This window comes from Pristis pectinata, chromosome 4 (genome assembly GCF_009764475.1).
Source record: "Pristis pectinata isolate sPriPec2 chromosome 4, sPriPec2.1.pri, whole genome shotgun sequence".
Classification (NCBI taxonomy): domain Eukaryota; kingdom Metazoa; phylum Chordata; class Chondrichthyes; order Rhinopristiformes; family Pristidae; genus Pristis; species Pristis pectinata.
In genome coordinates this window covers 60,041,730-60,062,554 of record NC_067408.1, presented here as the reverse complement: position 1 = coordinate 60,062,554, position 20,825 = coordinate 60,041,730, and the positions used below count along the sequence as shown (strand labels likewise).

Sequence of the window (20,825 nt, the reverse complement as noted above, 5' to 3'; positions counted from 1 at the left end):
GGCCAAGTCATTGGGTGTACTTAAGGCAGAGATTGATAGGTTCTTGTTTGTAATGGGGTTAAGGGTTACAGGGTGAAGGCAGGAGAATGGGATTGAAAAAAAATCAGCCATGATTGAATATTGGAGCAGACTCAATGGGACGAATGACCTAATTCTGCTCCTATATCTTATGATAGATGGGACTAGCTCAGGTGGTCACCTTGTTCGAGTTGGGCTGAAGGGCCTGTTTCCATGCTGTATAACTCTATTGACTGTATTGACTTTGCATATATTTTCCCATCTTCATTTGCTCTGCCTTCCAAACTTTCTCATGACCATTCTGCCTTCCATTTCCATTTCTCCCTTCCTGTTGTGAACCTGGGCTCTGCTTCTCTCCCATGCCGAGATCATTTAAGCCCTCAGAAGTGATAACGGTGGCGAGGCCTTCTTCAAAGCCAAGTCACACAGACACCACAAGCACCTTCAGTGGGGAAACAGGAGGAGTGTAGGGGTGGGAAAGCTGCATCATCTGGTTGGGGAAGTGGGAGGTCTTGCTATTGGCTGTCCTGGTCTTGGAGTAGGTATTCAGTGTGGTCCTTTGTTATTATTACATGGGTGTGCAGTACCCAATGAAGGATGGTAGTGCCCATTTGGAATGATCTGTCTGGCTGTCATGGAAACAAAAGCTCTTCACTGTATCTTGGTACATGTGACAATAGTAAACCAATTGCCAGTTACCACTTGCTAGGATTCAAGGGAGCAAAGGTATAGAGCCGTTGTGTTGGGGAATGGGCTGGAATTGGAGAGTGAAGAGGAGGAGTCAGTTATATTAAATCAAATTTGCTGTATGTCTGCAGAGAGAGAGAGAGAGAGCATTGGTAGTCTCCTTATCATTGGAGTACAACAGGAAGAGCACAGACATGGGGACTGCTGTATGCTGGTAGATTATAGTACCGAGAATACCACAAACACTCTTCGCTGAGATTCAGTGAGTTTGCAGGAGGGACACTCAGGCTATGGGAGAGATGCCAGTGGAGACAGACCTATCACGCTGATGGGGCAGAGCTGTGTGTATATTATCATGAGCACTGATTGGATCGATCCATTTGAATAGGGAGACTGCGTGTTTCCACTGTGTATTTAGGATCCTGGAGACACTCAAGCTGTGGGGTGCACTGGCCCCACACTAGGCCTGAGAGACACCATAACATCTCTGTGTGCTCCAGGCACTGCCACACCAGGGCACCACCTGCAGCTCTGACAAGAGGATGTGAAACAAACCTAAGAGGGTGAGAGAATGAATGCCTGGGAAAGAGTGCATAGTGAAGGCAGCAGCTCTCTCCGGGGACGATGGTGTAGTGAGGTGCAGAGCTGGTAACAATGCACAGTCACCACTACAGGGGAGTCTGGGGACAATCTGTCTGGAGAGGAGTGCTTGACTATCAGGTGAGAAAAATGCAAGGGACTCTTGAGAGAAGGAAGCTAAAAGGTGGGTACACTCATGTAAAGGCTGTGTGCCCAAGAAGCCAGCGAGTGCAGTGGAACTGCTCAATAGTATGTAGAATCTGGATGTTATGTTGCCTCCCAGGTGCCAGGGTCCAGGATGTCTCTGATCGGGTCCACAGCATTCTTGAGCAGGACGGAACGCTGCCAGAAGTCATGGTACATGTTGGTACCAACGACATAGGTAGGAAGGGGGATGAGGTCCTGAAAAGTGAGTTTAGGGAGCTAGGCAGAAGGCTGAAGAACAGGACCTCAAGGGTAGCAATCTCAGGATTGCTGCCAGTACCATGTGATAGTGAAGGTAAGAATAGCAGGAGATGGCAGTTGAATGCGTGGCTGAGGAGTTGGTGCGGGGGCAAAGTTTTAGATTTTTGGATCATTGGGATCTCTTCTAGGGAAGGTGGGACCTGTACAGAGTGGATGGGTTACACTTGAACTCAAGGGGGACCAATATCCTTGCAGGCAGGTTTGCTAGTGTGGTTCGGGAGAGTTTAAACTAGTTTGCAAGGGGGATGGGAACCGGAGGGATAGGTCAGTGGAAGAAGTGCATGGAGTAAAGTCAGATCTAACATATCTCAGCTTTGAGGAAAGAGAAGCAGAGTATAGGGTATAAAAGTAGAAAGGTGGATGGGCTAAAGTGCATTTACTTAAATTCAAGAAGTATCAGGAGAAAGGGTGATGAATTGAGAGCTTGGATAAATATATGGAACTATGATATTGTGACTTTTGCAGAGACTTGGCTGTCATCAGAGCAGGAATGGATACTGAATATTCCTGGATTTCAGTGTTTTAAAAGGGAAAGGGGGGGAGAGAAGAGGAGGAGGGGTGGTGTTACTGGTCAGGGATACTATTACAGCTGCAGAAAGGGTGGATAATGCAGAAGGATCCTCTCTAGAGTCAGTATAGGTGGAAGTTAGGAACAAGAAAGGAGCAGTTACTCTACTGAGAGTATTCTATAGGCACCCTGGTAGCATCAAGGATACTGAGGAGCAGATTGGGAGGCCGATTTTGGAAAGGTGCAAGAATAACAGGGTTGTTATCATGGGAGACTTCAACTTCCCAAATATTGATTGGCACCTGCTCAGTACCAAAGGTTTAGACGGGGCAGAGTTTGTTAAGTGTGTCCAGGACGGATTCCTGTCACAGTATGTTGACAGACCGACTAGAGGGAATGCCATTTTAGATCTAGTATTAGGTAATGAACTGGGTCAGGTGACAGATCTCTCAGTGGGTGAGCATTTGGGGGACAGTGACCACTGCTCCATAACCTTTAGCATTGTCATGGACAAGGATAGGAGCAAAGAGGACGGGAAGATATTTAATTGGGGAAGGGCAAATTATGAGGCTATAAGGTTAGAACTTGCGAGTGTAAATTGGGATGACATTTTTGAGGGGAAATGTACTATGAAGATGTGGTCATTATTCAGGGATCACTTGCAGGATGTTAGGGTGAGGCAGAGAAGGAATGGCAGGGTGAAGGAACCATGTTTGACAAGAGAGGTGGAACATCTAGTTAGGAAGAAGAAGGCAGCATACATAAGGTGTAGGCCGCAAGGATCAGACAGGGCTCGTGAGGAATATAGGGTAGCAAGGAAGGAACTGAAGAAGGGGCTGAGGAGAGCAAGAAGGGGACATGAAAAGGCCTTGGCGAGTAGGGTTAAGGAAAATCCCAAGGCTTGTTTCACTTATGTGAAGAGCAGAAGGATGACGAGAGTGAAGGTAGGTCCGATTAGGGAAAAAGGTGGGAAGATGTGCCTGGAAGCTGTGGAAGTGGGTGAGGTTCTCAATGAATACTTCTCTTCAGTATTCACCAGGGAGAGGGGTCTTGATGATGCTGAGGACAGTGTTGGTAAGGTTAATGTTCTCGAGCATGTAGATATCAAGAGAGAGGATGTGTCAGAGCTGTTAGAAAATCTTAGGGCTGATAAGTCCCCGGGGCCTGACGGAATATTCCCCAGGCTGCTCCACGAGGCGAGGGAGGAGATTGCTGAACCATTGGCTAGGATCTTTGAATCCTCGTTGTCCACGGGAATGGTACTGGAGGATTGGAGGGTGGCAAATGTTGTCCCCTTATTCAAAAAAGGTAGTAGGGATAGTCCAGGGAATTACAGACCAGTGAGCCTTACGTTTGTGGTGGGCAAGCTGTTGGAAAGGATTCTTAGAGCTGGGATCTATGGGCATTAAGAGAATCATGGTCTGATCAGGGACAGCCAGCATGGCTTTGTGAAGGGCAGATCATGTCTCACAAGCCTGATACTGTTCTTTGAGGAGGTGACCAGACAGATTGATGAGGGTAGTGCAGTAGATGTGGTCGACATGGATTTTAGTAAGGCATTTGACAAGGTTCCGCATGGTAGGCTTCTTCAGAAGGTCAGAGGCCAAGGGATCCAGGGAGGCTTGGCTGTGTGGATTCAGAATTGGCTTGCCTGTAGAAAGCAGAGGGTTGTGGTAGAGGGAGTGCCTTCAGATTGGAGGGCTGTGGCTAGTGGTGTCCCACAAGGATCGGTTCTCGGACCTCTGATTTTCGTGATTTTTATTAATGACTTGGATGAGGGAGTAGAAGGGTGGGTTGGCAAATTTTCAGACAACACAGAGGTAGGTGGTGTTGTGGATAGTGTAGAGGACTGTCGAAGATTGCAGAGGGATATTGATAGGATGCAGAACTGGGCTGAGAAGTGGCAGATGGAGTTCAATCTGGAGAAGTGTGAGGTGGTACACTTTGGAAGGACAAACTCCAAGGCAGAATACAAAGTTAATAGCAGGATTCTGGGTAGTGTGGAGGAGCAGAGGGATCTGGGGGTTCATATCCACAGATCCCTGAAAGTTGCTTCACAGGTGGATAGGGTAGTTAAGAAAGTGTATGGGATAGAACATAGAACATAGAAAAACTACAGCACAATTCAGGCCCTTCGGCCCACAAAGCTGTGCCGAACATGTCCCTACCCTAGAAATTACTAGGCTTACCCATAGCTCTCTATTTTACTCAGCTCCATATACCGATCTAACCGTCTCTTGAAAGACCCTAACGTATCAGCCTCCACCACAATTACCGGCAGCCCATTTCACGCACTCACCACTCTCTGAGTGAAAAACTTACCCCTGACATCTCCTCTATACCTACTACCCAGCACCTTAAACCTGTGTCCTCTTGTGGCCATCAATTCAGCCCTGGGGAAAAGCCTCTGACTATCTACCCTATCAATACCTCTCATCATCTTACACACCTCTATCAGGTCCCCCCTCATCCTCTGTCTCTCCAAGGAGAAAAGGCTGAGTTCCCTCAACCTGCTTTCAAAAGGCATGCTCCGCATCCCAGGAAGCGTCCTTGTAAATCTCCTCTGCACCCTCTCTATGGCTTCCACATCTTTCCTATAGTGAGGCGACCAGAACTGAGCACAGTACTCCAAGTGGGGTCTGACCAGGGACCAGGGATGTTAGCATTCATAAGTTGTGGGATCGAGTTTAGGAGCCGCAATGTAATGATGCAGCTCTACAAAACTCTGGTTAGACCACACTTAGAGTAGTGTCCAGTTCTGGTCACCTCATTATAGGAAAGATGTGGAAGCGTTGGAAAGGGTGCAGAGGAGATTTACCAGGATGCTGCCTGGATTAGAGAGTATGGATTATGAGGAGCAACTAAGGGAGCTAGGGCTTTACTCATTGGAGAGGAGGAGGATAAGCGGAGACGTGATAGAGGTGTACAAAATATTCAGAGGAATAGATAGAGTAGCCAGCCAGCGCCTCTTTCCCAGGGCATCAATGCTCAATACAAGACGGCATGGCATTAAAGTAATGGGTGGGAAGTTCAATGGAGATATTAGAGGAAGGTTTTTTACCCAGAGAGTGGCTGGGGTATGGAATGCGCTACCTGGGGCGGTGGTGGAGGCAGGTACGTTGGTCAAATTCAAGAGATTGCTAGATAAGCATATGGAGGAATTTAAAATAGAGGGATATGGGGGAGGTAGAGGTCAGATAGTCTTAGGCGAGGTTTAAAGGTTGGCACAACATGGTGGGCCGAAGGGCCTGTATTGTGCTGTTCTGTTCTATGATTCTATGAAAATTGTTATGAGTTGGTTGTGGATAGTTTGCAGAAAATTGTTTATAATTTATGTTTTCCTTGTGAATGCTGCTGTATGATGCTATGTGCCTGTGATGCTGCTGCAAATAAGTTTTTCATTTTTCATTGTCAAGTAAATTGTTCGTTTTTCATTCATCAAGTAAATTTTTCATTGTCATTTGCACATGTACTTGTGCAAATGACAATAAACTTGACTTTGACTCTGGAGCAACACAGAAGACGCTGGAAGCCATCTATGGATGGAAGTGGACAGTCGATGTGTCAAGACCATCTGAACTGAGGGGGGGATAGTCAGTATAAAGAGGTGAGGGGAGGGGTGGTGCAAGAGCTGGCAGGCGATAGGTGAATCCGGGTGAGGAGGAGTGATAGGCAGCTGGAGGAGGAGAGAGAGGAAATAGCGACAGAGGCTGGGAGGTGATAGGTGGGGGCAACAAAGGGCTCAGGATGATGGAAGGTGAGGTGATGCCCACACAAGAAGGCCAATGACGGCAAATATGAGACTAGGGCATGAACAGCCTGGCTTCAGACTTCCCAGTAATTAGCAGGAGGAACCTTTTTTTCTCCAGTTCTGGGTGATGGACAAGCATTGAGTCAAATCAGAGGGAGTGGAGGGGTGAAAAGAGGTGGTAGTCAGCTTGAGGCCTGTTGAATCTTTCCCATCTTCAGGTGATGTCGCTGTTGAGTAGCCTGTGGGTGAGAAATAGGTTACAGGGAGATATGTTGTTCAGGATAGATCCTTGAGTAATGGAATTGGCTGGGTGGATAAGAATGGAATCAGGTGAGCTTGGTCCCACTGACTCATAGAGTCATACAGCACGGAAACAGGCCCTTCAGCCCCACTCGTCCATGCCAACCAAAGTGTCCATCTAAGCTAGTCCCATTTGCCTGTGTTTGGCCCATGTCTCTCTCAACCTTTCCCATCCATGTACTTATCCAAATGTCTCTTAAATGTTGTTTTGGTACCTACCTCAACTACTTTCTCTGGCAGCTTGTTCCACATATGGACTACCCTCTGTGTGGAAAAAGTTGTCCATCAGGTCCCTTTTAAATGTCTCTTCTCTCACCTTCAACCTGGGAAAAAGACTGTGTATATTCACCCTATCTATGCCCCTCATGATTTTATACACTTCAATATGGCCAACCCTCAGTCTCCTGCGCTCCAAGGAATAAAGCCCTAGCCTACCCAAATTTTCCCTATAACTCAGGCCCTCGAGTCCTGGTAACATTCTCATAAATCTTCCTTCCACTGCTTCCAGCTTAATGATGTCCTTAAAGCTGGACGGTGAGTTGGAAGATGGATAAGGATGATACAGACAACCTTGTCAAAGGCAGCAGAAGAACTTCAAACTTGACCACTCAACTTGACTTTAAGTAAAATCTTGGACCTTTTATCTTCCCTGTGTGATTTTCCAGGGAAGATTTCACTCAGTCAGTGGGCCTTGGCTGTGAATTCTGTGCTCCATTTAAACCTGCCTTGGAGGACCATACGGCCTCGACTGGTGCGGACCAATGCTGATGGCAGTGTGGATTACCTCTCAACTTTTGAATACCTTCAGATTGAGCAGCCTATGAAAGAGGTAAAATAGAAGCCAATCAGAAGGATTTGACATTTCAGTACTTGGCATTGGGAGCGTGCACCAGATTACAAATAAACTTTATACATGTAAGCTCAGCAAGTCAGCTCCATTGAGCCATCGGGTGCCGGGGGTGCTGATTGTAAACACAATTTTCAGTTGGACTTTCACTGCTCATCAGAATAGGCAGCAGGGGCATTGGGCTTTAATACTGGGTGTGTCTAGAGCAGCTGGTGACAGCAATTCTTATGCAATCCTGCTCCAATACAAGCCCTGTCAAATTAATCTGCGCTCCTCAAACTAACGCCTGGTGTTAGTCACACATTGAACTGCTTCTGCTTGTGCTGCAATGGTTACTGAGCCAGCATATGGCAGGTGAGCAATGCAATATCTTTATTTATTTTCCCACGGGACACCTTTGGCAGCACCAGCATTTGTTGTCCATCCCCAATTGCACCTGAAGAGGCAGTTAAGAGTAAACCACGTTGGTGTGTCTAGAGTCATTCCAAGTCTGGACAGCAGGTTCCTTCACTGTCAGTGTCAGTGAACCAGGCATGATTCTGACAATCCTGTAGCTTGAATACAGTTACTGAGACAAGCTAGTTTTTGTGTATTTCCAAACTGAGTTATTTACACAAATTCCCCAGCTGCCATGGGTGAGACTTGAGTTTATCTCCCTGGATCAATGGTCCAGAATTCTGGCCATTTGTCCCCTTACTTTATTACTGCAGTAACCCTGGGGCATGTGACTTTGCAAGGCATAGAACTGACAGCCAGAGCAATCCAAATCCACTGAGGACAAGTCACCACATCAACAGAAGGTCAGTTATCCCATTAAATGTCCTCCAGGTTACAGCAGGATTCTGTCTGTAACTGGAACAGTTTGCGTGTCAGAAATGCGGCCATGAACATAATTTCAACCCAGCAGAAGATGCCTGCAGCCCTGCAGCAGCTGGCAAATCCACCCCGCCAGTCTCCCAACCCCTCAACCATATCTACAGGCTCTACATAGGTCAAGAGTTTGTAACCTGGGGAGGACCTGTACTCGAAAGTGTTTGAAGCACTGAAGTCAAATTGCTTTAACTGATTGACTTTGATATACAGGTTCAACCAAACTTGATTGAAGCCATGTACAGGCATCGTGCAGACCTGGAAATCATCTTTGGAATAATTGATAAGGATCACTCAGGTAAATGGAAGCAACTCTTCTTATTGTTCATATTTAAAACTGATTCATTAAATTAATAGTGTCTTGGATTGTGTGGAGATTGTGCTGGTATATAAAGGTTTGAAGAACTTGTAATCAAGTACAAACTGGAAATTTGTTTTCTGTGGCATGGAAGATCTGAGGGAGCCTTAACTGGTGTATATGCGGACCTGGATGTCTAAATAGGAGGGATCTATTTCCCTTAGTAGATGGGTCAAATCCAGGGCAGAGATTTAAAATAGTTGGTTCAAGAATTACCTGTAAAGGGGAGGGGAGGATTTTTTTTCATCTAGAGGGTTGTGGGGTTAGGGACACTCTGGAGAGGGAGACAAAAACCCTCATCACATTTAGACAGGACCTGGATGTGGACTTGAAGAGCTGTTGACCTGCAGGGTTACAGACTCAGTGCTGGGATTAGGATTCAGATTCAAGTTAGTTTATTGTCATACCAGGGTGCAATGAAATTCCTTGCTCACATGAAGCTCAGAGACTAAACAGTATATATTGTAAAAATAAATACAACAATAAATACAGTGACCCACACAAAATGAAGGTCGTATACCTCTTCTTCACCTGCAGAGAGTTGTTGGGTGGCATGGAGGCACAGTGGTTAGGAACCGCTGCCTCACAGCTCTGGAGACTCAGGTTCAGTCCTGATCTCAGGTGCTGTCTGTGTGTTTTCACATTGTCCCTGTGACCATGTGGGTTTCCCTCGGGTGTTCCACATCCCAACAATGTAAAGGTTAGTAGATCAGTTGGCCACTGTAAATTGCTCTTAGTGTGAAGGTGGGTGGGAGAATCTGGCGGGTGTTGATGGGAGTGTGAGAGAGAATAGATTACAGGGAAATAAGTGGAAGGATGGATTGGCTTGGAGAGCCGGCATAGACTCAATGGGCTGAATAGTCTTCTATGTCATATGGACTGGCTTCCTTTTGTGTTGTGAATTTTTCTATGATTTTTCCAGGCATCAGCCAACACCAGTGTGAAGACTAGCACTGAGGAGACAATCTCCAAAGCCAGCCATGTGATAGCAGTGGTGCAGATTGGAAGGCCCTCTGGTGCCTGAGCCCGTGGATCTGTGGAGCTAGAATCTGCATTCACACTCTCAGCACCAACAGTCCGAGCATGCCGTCACACTTGTCCCACAAGTTGCTAGCTCCAGACCACTACTGCCCATCCCCAGCTAGTCCAACCATTTCCAAAGAACATCTACTGTCTCTCCAAGGGAAGAGTGTTCAAGGCACAGCCTCAGAATAAGGGGATGTCCCTTTAGAACTGAGATGAGGAGGAATTTCTTCAGCCAGAGGGTGGTGAATCTGTGGAATTTGTTGCCATGAAGGGCTGTGGAGGTCAAATCATTGGGTGAATTTAAGGCAGAGATTGATAGGTTCTTGGTTGGTAATGGGGTTAAGGGTTACAGGGAGAAGGTGGGAGAATGGGGTTGCAAAAAAATATCAGCCATGATTGAATGGCGGAGCAGACTTGATGGGCCGGATGGCCTAATTCTGCTCCTATGTCTTATGGCCTCATGGTGTTCCATCAGTGAATACTGTGTAGAAACAGGAAGAAAATTTGGAGAGTTTACTAAAAGTGGTGTAATGGTGCTGAGCTGACATTACCTTTGTTAAATGGATACAATTCTATCTCCTTGTGAGAGAACCCAACTATAAGATTGTTTTTGTTATGAAAACTTACTGTTTTCATGGTTGTGGGAGTCAAGGAGAGGGAGAAAAACATGGGAAATGAATCATTGTGTGGACTATTTTTCCTTGTATGCTGTGATTATGTTTGGCCCCAGATGTATTGGGGAGGTGAGCTTATTGTGATTATGCCAAAGCCAATGTGATTTTGCTGATCACATCAGCTGATATGGAGCTTGTGAGATCATAAGTGTTCTGGTTTCAGGCAAGAAGGAAATCACTTTGTTGTGGCAGCTGTGTGACTTGGTATCCATTTTGTGGAACCTTGTACACGGGTGATGGATTGCTCCCACTGTGAAGCTGTTAATGGTGCAGGCCTTTCATTGCAATGATACTCAATCTTCCAAAAGGGTCTTGACTTTGTAGAGCCCAGGGTTAGTCAGTTCAGACATGGGGTAAATGAGGGAATGCAGTGACACAGCGGATGGTCTGACAATGGCAGGGGAACTTAGAACAGTACAGCACAGGAACAGGCCCTTCGGCCCACCATGTCTGTGCTGACCATGATGCCAAATTAAACTAATCCTATCTGTCTGCACGTAGTCTGTATCCCTCCATTCTCTGTCTGTTTATGTGCCTGTCTAAATGCCTCTTAAACACCACTATCATATCTGTTTCCACTACTATCCCTGGCAGCTCGTTCCAGGCACCAATCTCTCTTGGTGTAAAACAAACTTAGCCCACACATCCCCTTTAAACTTTCCCCCTCTCACCTTAAAGCTCTGCTCTCTTGTATTTGACATTTCTATCCTAGGAAAAAGATTATGACTGTCTACCCTATTGTAATGCCTATTTAATAACAGGGACTGCCTGTTATAATTTTATAAACTTCTATCAGGTCTCCCTCAGCCTCTGATGCTCCAGAGAAAACAACCCAAGTTAGAAACATAGAAAACCTACAGCACAATTCAGGCCCTTCGGCCCACAAAGCTGTGCCAAACATGTCCCTACCTTAAAAATTACTAGGCTTACCTATAGCCTTCTATTTTTCTCAGCTCCATGTACCTATCCAAAAGTCTCTTAAAAGACTCTATCATATCCGCCTCCACCACCGTTACTGGTAGCCCATTCCACGCACTCACCACTCTCTGAGTAAAAAACTTACCCCTGACATCTCCCCTATACCTGCTCCCCCGCACCTTAAGCCTACGTCCTCTTGTGGCAACCAGTTCAGCCCTGGGGAAAATCCTCTGACTATCTATCCGATCAATGCCTCTCATCATCTTATATACCTCTATCAGGTCCCCCCTCATCCTCTGTCACTCCAAGGAGAAAAAGCCGAGTTCCCTCAACCTACTTTCATAAGGCATGCTCCACATTCCAGGCAGCATCCTTGTAAATCTCCTCTGCACCCTTTCTATGACTTCCACATCCTTCCTGCAGTGAGGCAACCAGAACTGAGCACAATACTCCAAGTGGGGTCTGACCAGGGTCCCATATAGCTGCAACAATACCTCTCGGCTCCTAAATTCAATTCCCCGATTGATGAAGGACACTACACTATATGCCTTCTTAACCACAGAGTCAACCTGTACAGTTGCTTTGAGCGTCTTATGGACTCGGACCCCAAGATCCCTCTGATCCTCCACACTGCCAAGAGTCCTACCATTAATACTATATTTTGCCATCATATTTGACCTACCAAAATGAACCACTTCACACTTATCTGGGTTGAACTGCATCTGCCACTTCTCAGCCCAACTTTGCATCCTATCTATGTCCTGCTGTAATCTCTGACAGCCCTCTATACTATCTACAACGCATCCAACCTTTGTGTCATCAGCAAACTTACTAACCCATCCCTCCACTTCCTCATCCAGGTCGTTTATAAAAATCACAAAGAGTAAGGGTCCCAGAACAGATCCCTGAGGTACACCACTGGTCACCGACCTCCACTCAGAATACGACCCTTCAACAACCACTCTTTGCCTTCTGTGGGCCAGCCAGTTCTGGATCCACATTGCAATATCCCCTTGGATCCCATGCCTCCTTACTTTCTCAATAAGCCTTGCATGGGGTACCTTATCAAACGCCTTGCTGAAATCCATATACACTACATCCACCACTCTCCCTTCATCGATGTGTTTAGTCACATCCTCAAAAAATTCAATCAGGCTCGTAAGGCAGGACCTGCCCTTGACAAAGCCATGTCAAGGCATGAATAGCATGAATACCATGAATAGCATTAGCTATTCCTAATCATATTATACCTCTCCAAATCTTCATAAATCCTGCCTCTCAGGATCTTCTCCATCAGCTTACCAACCAGTGAAGTAAGACTCACTGGTCTATAATTTCCTGGGCTATCTCTACTCCCTTTCTTGAATAAGGGAACAACATCTACAACCCTCCAATCTCCTGGAACCTCTCCTGTCTCCATTGATGATGCAAAGATCATCATCAGGGGCTCCACAATCTCCTCCCTCACCTCCCACAGCAGCCTGGGGTACATCCCATCCGGTCCCGGTAACTTATCCAACTTGTTGCTTTCCAAAAGTTCCATCACCTCCTCTTTCCTAATATCTACATGCTCAAGCTTTTCAGCCACTACAATCACCCAGATCTTTTCCAATTAGTGAATACTGATGTAAAGTATTCATTAAGTACCTCCGCTATTTCTTCCGGATCCATACACACTTTCCCACTGCTGCACTTGATAGGCCCTATTCTTTCGCATCTTATCCTCTTGCTCTTCACATACTTGTAGAATGCCTTGGGGTTTTCCTTAATCCTGCCCACCAAGGCCTTCTCATGTCCCCTTCTGGCTCTCCTAATTTCCTTCTTAAGCTCCTTCCTGTTAGCCTTATACTTTTCCAGATCTCTAACATTACCTAGCTCTCTGTACCTTTTGTATGCTTTTCTTTTCCTTTTGACTAGATTTATTATAGCCTTTGTACACCACGGTTCCTGTATCCTCTCGTGACTCTCCTGTCTCATTGGAATATGCCTATGCAGAACTCCACACAAATATCCCCTGAATATTTGTCACATTTCCTCCATACTTTTCCCTGAGAACATCTGTTCCCAATTTAAGCTTCCAATCTCCTGCCTGAGAGCTTCATAATTCCCTTTACTCCAAGTAAACACCTTTCTAGTCCGTCTGTTCCTATCTCTCTCTAATGCTATCATAAAGGAGATAGAATTATGATCACTATCTCCAAAATGCTCTCCCACTGAGAGATCTGACATCTGACCAGGTTCATTTTCCAATACCAAATCAAGCACAGCCTCTCCTCTTGTAGGCTTATCTACATATTGTGTCAAGAACCCTTCCTGAACACACTTAACAAACTCCACCCCATCTAAACCCCTCACTGTATGGAGATGCCAGTCGATGTTTGGGAAATTAAAATCTCCCATCACAACAACTCTGTTTAATATCACACCTTTCTAGGATCTGCTTCCCTATCTGCTCCTCTATATCCCTGTTACTATTGGGCAGCCTAAAATAAACACCCAGTAAAGTTATTGACCCCTTCCTGTTCCTAACCTCCACCCACAGAAACTCCATAGACAGTCCCTCCATGACGTCCACCTTTTCTGCAGCTGTGACAGCCGTCCAACCTCACCTTATATCTAATACTCTTTAATCCAGGCAGCATCCTGGTAAACCTCTTCCACACCCTCTTCAAAGCCTCCACATCCTTCCTATAATGGGGTAACCCGAACTGCACACAATACTCCAAATGTGGCCTAACCAAAGTTTTATACAACTGCAGCATGTCTTCCTGACTCTTATCCTCAATGCCCTGACCAATGAAGACAAGCATGCTATATGCCTTCTTTACCACCCTATATACTTGCGTGGCCACTTTGAGAGAGCTATGGACTTGATCCCTCTATACATCAGTGCTGTTATGAGTCCTACCATTAACTGCATACTTTCCACTTATATTTGATCTCCTAAAGTGCAATGCCTCACACTTGCTCAGATTAAAGTCCATCTGCCATTTCTCCGCCCATATCTACAACTGCCCACAAATGTATTCCTGTTGTGAGTGGCACTCAGACAGCACAGTATTCACACAGGCAGCTGTAAACTTTGGTCTGATTGTTGTCCAGACCTGGTGCATCCTCTACATGTGCCTCTTTGATGGAAGCAGGGTTGGTGAGGTCAGGATGTGCTGCTTCAGCAACACTCCATATTCTAGAAGCCCATGCAAGGGGAGTGTTCCTCAGTGTACTTGTGCAACAGAGTCCGCACCTTGGCGGTGGTGTTGGAAGTGGATGTCAAAATCCATAATTCACCAAAACGCTGCCATCCTACGAAGTTTACTGGAATCCTAAAGCCGTTCAGTGGTGGTGTAGCATTGTTGCTCTAGTTATTGCTTCTTTGCTTAATTGGTGATGAGTAATAGGTTTATTGTCACATTTACTGAGATACAGTGAAAAGCTTTTGTTTGCATGCCATCCAGGCAGGTCATGACATACATAAGTACATCGAGGTAGTACAAAAGGAAAAACAATAACAGAATGCATTGTGTTCTATAGTTATAACACAATAACTAGTGTTGCAGTTACAGAGAAAGTGCAGTGCAGGTAGACAAATAAGGTGCAAAGGCCATGACTTCGTCAGTCAAGAGGTCGAGAGTTCATCTTTATTGTACAAGAGGTCCATTCAAGAGTCTGATAACAGTAGGAAAGAAGCTGTTCTTGAGCCTGGTGGTATGTGTTATCAAGCTTTTGTACCTTCTGCCCAATGAAAGGGGGGAGAAGAGAAAATGACTGGGGTGGGAAGGGTCTGTTGGCTGCTTTTCTGAGACAGCGGGAAGTATAGACAGAGTCAATGGAGGGGAGGCTGGTTTCGGTGATAGACTGGGCTGTGTTCTCAACTCTCTGAAATTTATTGCAGTCTTGGGCAGAACAGTTGCCATACCAAGCTGTGATGCATCCATATAGAATGCTTTCTATGATGCATCTGTAAAAAATTGGTGAGGGTCATCGGGGACATGCTGAATCTCCTTAGCCTTCTGAGGAAGTAGAGGCTTAGGAGTGGTGCCAGATGTAGGGTCCATAAGAGAAGGGTCGAACAGCATCTGTGGGAGGGGAAGGAATCGTTGATGCAGGGTTTCGACCTGAAGCATCGACAATTCCTTTCCTCCCACATGCTACTCGACCCACTGAGTTCCTCAAGCAGATTGTTTGTTGCTCCAGATTCTAATGTCCGCAGTCTCTGGGTCTCCACATGCTGATTGGCACTGGTTATTAGTATTGTCATTGAGACCACCTTGACAGGATTACCTTCATTATGAGATGCCAACTACAGTACATATGAATCGGGCATGGTATTGAAAGCTGTAAGGATATACTGGCATGTCCTGTGTGCCTGCCTGTTATGCATCGCTCTCTCCCACCAGGATTGATCTCCATGGAGGAATTCCGGCAGACCTGGAAACTCTTCAGTTCCCATCTGCACATCCATCTGGATGACCAGTCTGTGGATGACCTGGCCCGGAGTATTGACATCAACAATGATGGCAGCATAGACTTCAATGAATTTCTGGAGGCTTTCCGCTTGGTGCAGAAGGGCAGCAAGTAAAACTGTAAACAGTGACTGTAAATACTGTGGAAGAACATTGGCCTGAAAAAGCAGCGTTTGCCCAACTTCAGATTTAACTCCAAGCCTGTCTGACACCTTCAATTTAATGTATCTGTAATATAAATATCATTCTTGTAATAAATAGGGAAATACAGTTCCAAAATATCTTGTGTTTCTGCTTTGCTTTATCTGACTACTGAACAGTAGTAGAATATTCACACCAGCAAGTGGGGATGTGTGTGTTTCCTTCAGATGGATGTCAGCTGTCTGTGGTATGAATGAGTATTGAAGATGAAAGTGGATTCACAAGGATGTTTCTACCAGGAGCGGGGGGCATAAGGAGTTACTGGATAGGCTGGGTCTGTTCCCCCTGGAGTGTAGGATGCTGAGGGATGATCTTATAGAGGTGTATAAAATCATGAGGAGTATAGATAAGGTGGATGGTCAATCTTTTCCCCAGGGTAGGGGAGTCTAAAAGTCTTAAGGGGGTTAAGGTGAGAGGGGAAAGATTAAAAGGGACCTAAGAGGAAACTTCTTCACACAGAGGGTGGTGGGTATATGGAACGGGCTGCCAGAGGAAGTGGTTGAGGTAGGTACAAGTACAACATTTAAAAGACATTTAATTAGGTACATGGATAGGGAAGGTTTAGAGGGATATGGGCCAAATGCAGGCAAATAGGATTAGGCATCTTGGTCGGTATGGACAAGTTGGGCCAAAGGGCCTGTTTCCGTGCTCTATGACTCTATGGATGTTGGATTTGCAGCTTGCAATTATAAAGCACATTTAAAAATGAGGGCATGGGCTGGTAAACACACAGAAATATGACACTGAACCCAATACGGCCATATCAGGTTAGGAGAGCTGGAGATTGGTCAAAGAGTTGGGTTTCAAAAGGCATCTTGAAGGAAGGGAGGTAACTGTGAAAGTGTTAAGGTTTGGGGGGTGGTGGGAGGGGGGTTCCAGGCAAGACCATCACCAATGAAAAGCGAGCATGCATGAGGGGCCTGTGTTAGTATAACACAAATTCCTTGCCAAATTGTTGGGCTGGAGAGGTTTGAGAGAAATGTAGGACAGAGCGATTTGAATTCAGACATGAACACATTAGAACATAGAACGTTACAGCACAATACAGGCCCTTCGGCCCACAATGTTGTGCCGACATTTTATCCTGCTCTAAGATCTATCTAACACTTCCCTCCCACATAGCCCCCCATTTCTCTATCATTCATGTGTCTATCTAAGAGTCTCTTAAATGTCCCTAATGGATCTGCCCCCACAACCCCTGCCGGCAGTGCATTCCACGCACCCACCACTCCCTGTGTAAAAAACTTACCCCTGACATCCCCTTTATACCTTCCTCCAATCACCTTAAAATTATGTCCCCTCATGTTAGCCATTGTCGCCCTGGGAAAAAGTGTCTGACTGTCCACTCGATCTATGCCTCTTATCATCTTGTACACCTCTATCAAGTCACCTCTCATCCTCCTTCTCTCCAAAGAGAAAAGCCCTAGCTCACTCAACCTATCCTAATAAGACATGCTCTCCCATCCAGGCAGCATCCAGGTAAATGAGGCATTGCCAGTTTGGGAACCAATGCACAGCCAGGAAGTGATGAATGGACAAGGGTGGCTCTGTGGCACAGCTGGTAGAGCCGCTGCCTCACAGCTCTGGAAACCTGGGTTCAATTCTGACCTCAGGTGCTGTCTGTGTGAAGTCTTCATGTTCTCCCTTTGAGGGTTCCCCCACACCCCAAAAATGTGCCGGTCATTAGGTTCAGTCACTCTAAAATGCCCCTAATGTATAGAAGAGTGGTAAAACTCAGTGGGAATGTGAGGAAAATAAAATGGGATTAGTGTAGGATTAGTGTTAAATGGGTGGCTGATAGTCAGTATGGATCTAGTGGGCCGCAAGGCCTGTCTCCATGCTGTAAAAGGTGTGAGTTAGTGTATGGGTAGCTGGATGAAGAGATTACGTGTGTGTGAATGTGAGGCTGCCCAGGGGAGTTTTGGCAAAAGTATATCTGGGGTGACAAAGGCAATAGATGTGCAGAGAGATGTGATATCGGCTGACAGCTCAGCTCTAAAATGATGCCGAGCTTATGAAGGGCTGAGCTAGTGAAACAAAGCCTCAGTGGCCAAAGAGAGCAATAGAATTGCTGGCCACAGGTCCATGGTTACACTGACCACTAACAAGTCTTTGCTGATTATTAATGGCTTTCCATTGTTGCAACCCTAAGACTGGATTCAAAACTTTCCTCTTCAAAAAGAGAAATTGCTGGAGGTACTCAGGCAGCATCTGTGGAAGGAGAAACAGAGATAATGTCAGCTTGACGACCTTTCATTAGAACTAGGAAAAGTTAGAGAACAGACGGGTATTAGACTGCAGAGAGGGGAGATGGGTGGAGTGACACAGGGACTGTCTACAGTAGAATGGAGACTGATGCAAAATATGTGTGAAGGCTTGTTAATCAGCAAGAGGTGAATGAGAAAAGCAGAGAGGGAAGAAAGCAACGGCAGAGCTGAAATACTGACACTGCTGGAAACCTGAAAAAAAGAGAGATGGCTAGAAATACTCAGTAGGTCGGGGACTGTCTGTGGAGAGAGAAGAGTGGAGCTAATGCCACAGGCTGATGACCTTTCATCAGAATTCGCCAGTTCTAACACCAACAGGAAGGGATGGTTATCTGAAATTTTTGAATTCATTGTTGGGTCCCAAGGGCTGTAATATACAAGTACATGTTTCCCTGAAAGTGGCATCACAGGTAGACAGGGTGGTGAAGAAGGCATTTGACATGCTGGCCTTCAGTCAGTGCATCGAGTATAAGAGTTGGGATGTGAGGCAGTTGTGCAAGATGTTGTTGAGGCCGCACTCGAAGTATTGTGTTCAGTTTTGGACACCCTGTATAGAAAAGATGTTATAAAACTGGAAAGAGTGCAAAGAAGATTTACGAGAATGTTGCCAGGACTCAAGGGCCTGAGTTATAGCAAGAGGTTGGGCAGGCCAGGACTTTATTCCTTGGAGCGTATGAGACTAAGGGGTGATCTTATAGAGGTGTATAAAATCATGAGGGCCATAGATTGGGTGAATGCACACAGTCTTTTTCCCAGGGTATGGGAGTTTAAAACTAGAGGGCACAAGTTTAAGGTGAGAGGGGAAAGATTTAAAAGGACCCAATGGGCAACTTCTTCTTGCAGAGGATGGTGGGTATATGGAACAAGCTGCCAGAGGAAGTGGTTCTTCTCTATGTTTTGACAAACATCTTCACTATCTACTACTCCACCAATCTTCATGTCATGAGCAAACATAGTTATCAGACCAGCTACATTCTCATCCAAGTCAGTTATACATATATTACAAACATCAAAGGTCCCAGCACAGATCCCTGTGGCACACCACTGGTTAGAGACTTTCAGTCAGAAAAACAACCCTCCACCACTATCCTCTGCCTTCTATCACCAAGCCAGTTTTGGATCCAGTTTGACAACACACCCAACTTTCTGGACTAGCCTACCATGTGGAACCTACCTGTCAAAAGCCTTGTCAAAGTCTGTGTATACCATGTCTACCACCCTGCCTTCATCAATTTTCTTAGCTACCTCCTCAAAAAACTCAAATCAGATTAGTGTGGCAGGAATTCTCCCTGCACAAAACCATGCTGACTACTCCTATTCAGTCTCTGCCTTTCCTAGTGATCACAAATCCTAGCCCTAAGAATTTTTTCAATAGTTTCCCTACTACAATGTAAGGCTCACCATCCTGTAGTTTCCTGACTTATTCTCATATGGGAATAACATTAACTGCCCTCCGGACTTCTGGTACCTCACCCGTGGCCAAAGATGAAGCGAAAATCTCCATCAGAGCCCCAGCAATCTCCTCCCTTGCTTCCCATAATACCCTGAGAGAGATTTCATCAGGCCCTGGGGATCTGACCACATTAATGTGTCACCATGTCCAAAACTTCCTCTTTCACAATACATACATGTTGAAACAATCAGCAGACACCTCCCCTAACTCTCCATCCTCCTCATCTTTCTCCCTTGTGAATACTCATGTAAAAGCATTCACTCAGGACACAATACATATTCCCTGGTTCCAAAGACTTCCCTTTTGTTCCCAGAGGGGACTTTCTCTTTCTCTGACTACCCATTTGCTTCTAATATATTTATAAAAGGTGTGGGAGTAGGGGTGGTGAATACAACCCTGTCCTCATCAACAGAGCTGCTATAGTAATGGTCGGCAGCTTCAAGTTCTGGGCATCCATATCACCAACAACCTCACCTGGTCCCTCCACAATGATGCGGTGATCAAGAAATCACATCAGTGTATGTACTTTCTTAGGCATCTGAGAAGATTCGGCTTGTCCAGGAGGACTCTCTCCAACTTCTACAGATGCTCTATAGAAAATATCCTGACGGGGTGCAATACAGCCTGGTATGGCAGCTGCTCTGCTCTGTGGGAACCCGGGGAGAGTGGTAAACACTGCCCAGTCCATCACAGGCTCATCACTTCCTTCCATCCAGTCCACCTTCACTGTGCATCGCTTCAGGAAGGCTACCAGTATCGTCAAGGATACCTGCCACCCTGGCCATTCTCTTTTCTCTCTTCTTCCATCTGGGAGAAGATACAGGAGCTTGAAGCCCGGACAACAAAACTTAAGAACAGCTTCTTCCCCACTGCTATCAGACTTCTGGACAATCACCTCTTTCACATCCCCTTCCCGGTGGTGCTGCCACGTTCTCAGACTCTTTACCTCTTCCATTATTGTCACTTTACCATTTCTTTTTGCACTACTTCCAGAACTAGAGGGCATTGGTTGATGGTGAGAGGGGAGATTTAATAGGAAGCTGAGGAGCAACTTTTACACCCAGAGGGTGGGCAGTATATGGAAAGAGCTGCCAGAGGAACTGGTAGAGGCTGATATGATAACAACATTTAAAAAGCACTTGGACAGGTACGTTAGGAAAGATTTGGAGGAATATGGACTAAATGCGGGCAAATGGGACTAGCTCAGATAGCTATCTTGGTCGGCATGAACCAGTTGGACTGAAGGGCCTGTTTCCTTACTGTATGACTCCACTACAAGATTGCACGACAATCTTTGTACCATCCTGTTGTTTTGCACTGGTGGCTGTTTTTGTTGTTGTATTTATTGTTACCATGTATACTGTTAGCTCTGTGAGCGTCATGTCAGCAAGGAATTTCATTGCACCCTGGTGTACAGGACAATAACCGAATCTAATTTGA

The 20,825-nt window shown here is 45.8% G+C and overlaps 1 protein-coding gene across 1 annotated transcript in view; it reads left to right on the top strand.

Annotated features, from left to right (window-relative positions):
• Positions 1-15,658, top strand: part of ppef1 (protein phosphatase, EF-hand calcium binding domain 1) — a 65,068-nt gene extending 49,410 nt beyond the window's left edge. The window contains exons 14-16 of the mRNA XM_052014438.1: positions 6,974-7,137; positions 8,239-8,323; positions 15,399-15,658. Coding sequence (XP_051870398.1) covers positions 6,974-7,137; positions 8,239-8,323; positions 15,399-15,580 — 431 coding nt within the window. The 3' untranslated portion in view covers positions 15,581-15,658. The remainder of the gene's footprint in view (positions 1-6,973; positions 7,138-8,238; positions 8,324-15,398) is intronic.
• Positions 15,659-20,825: the final 5,167 nt, after the last annotated feature.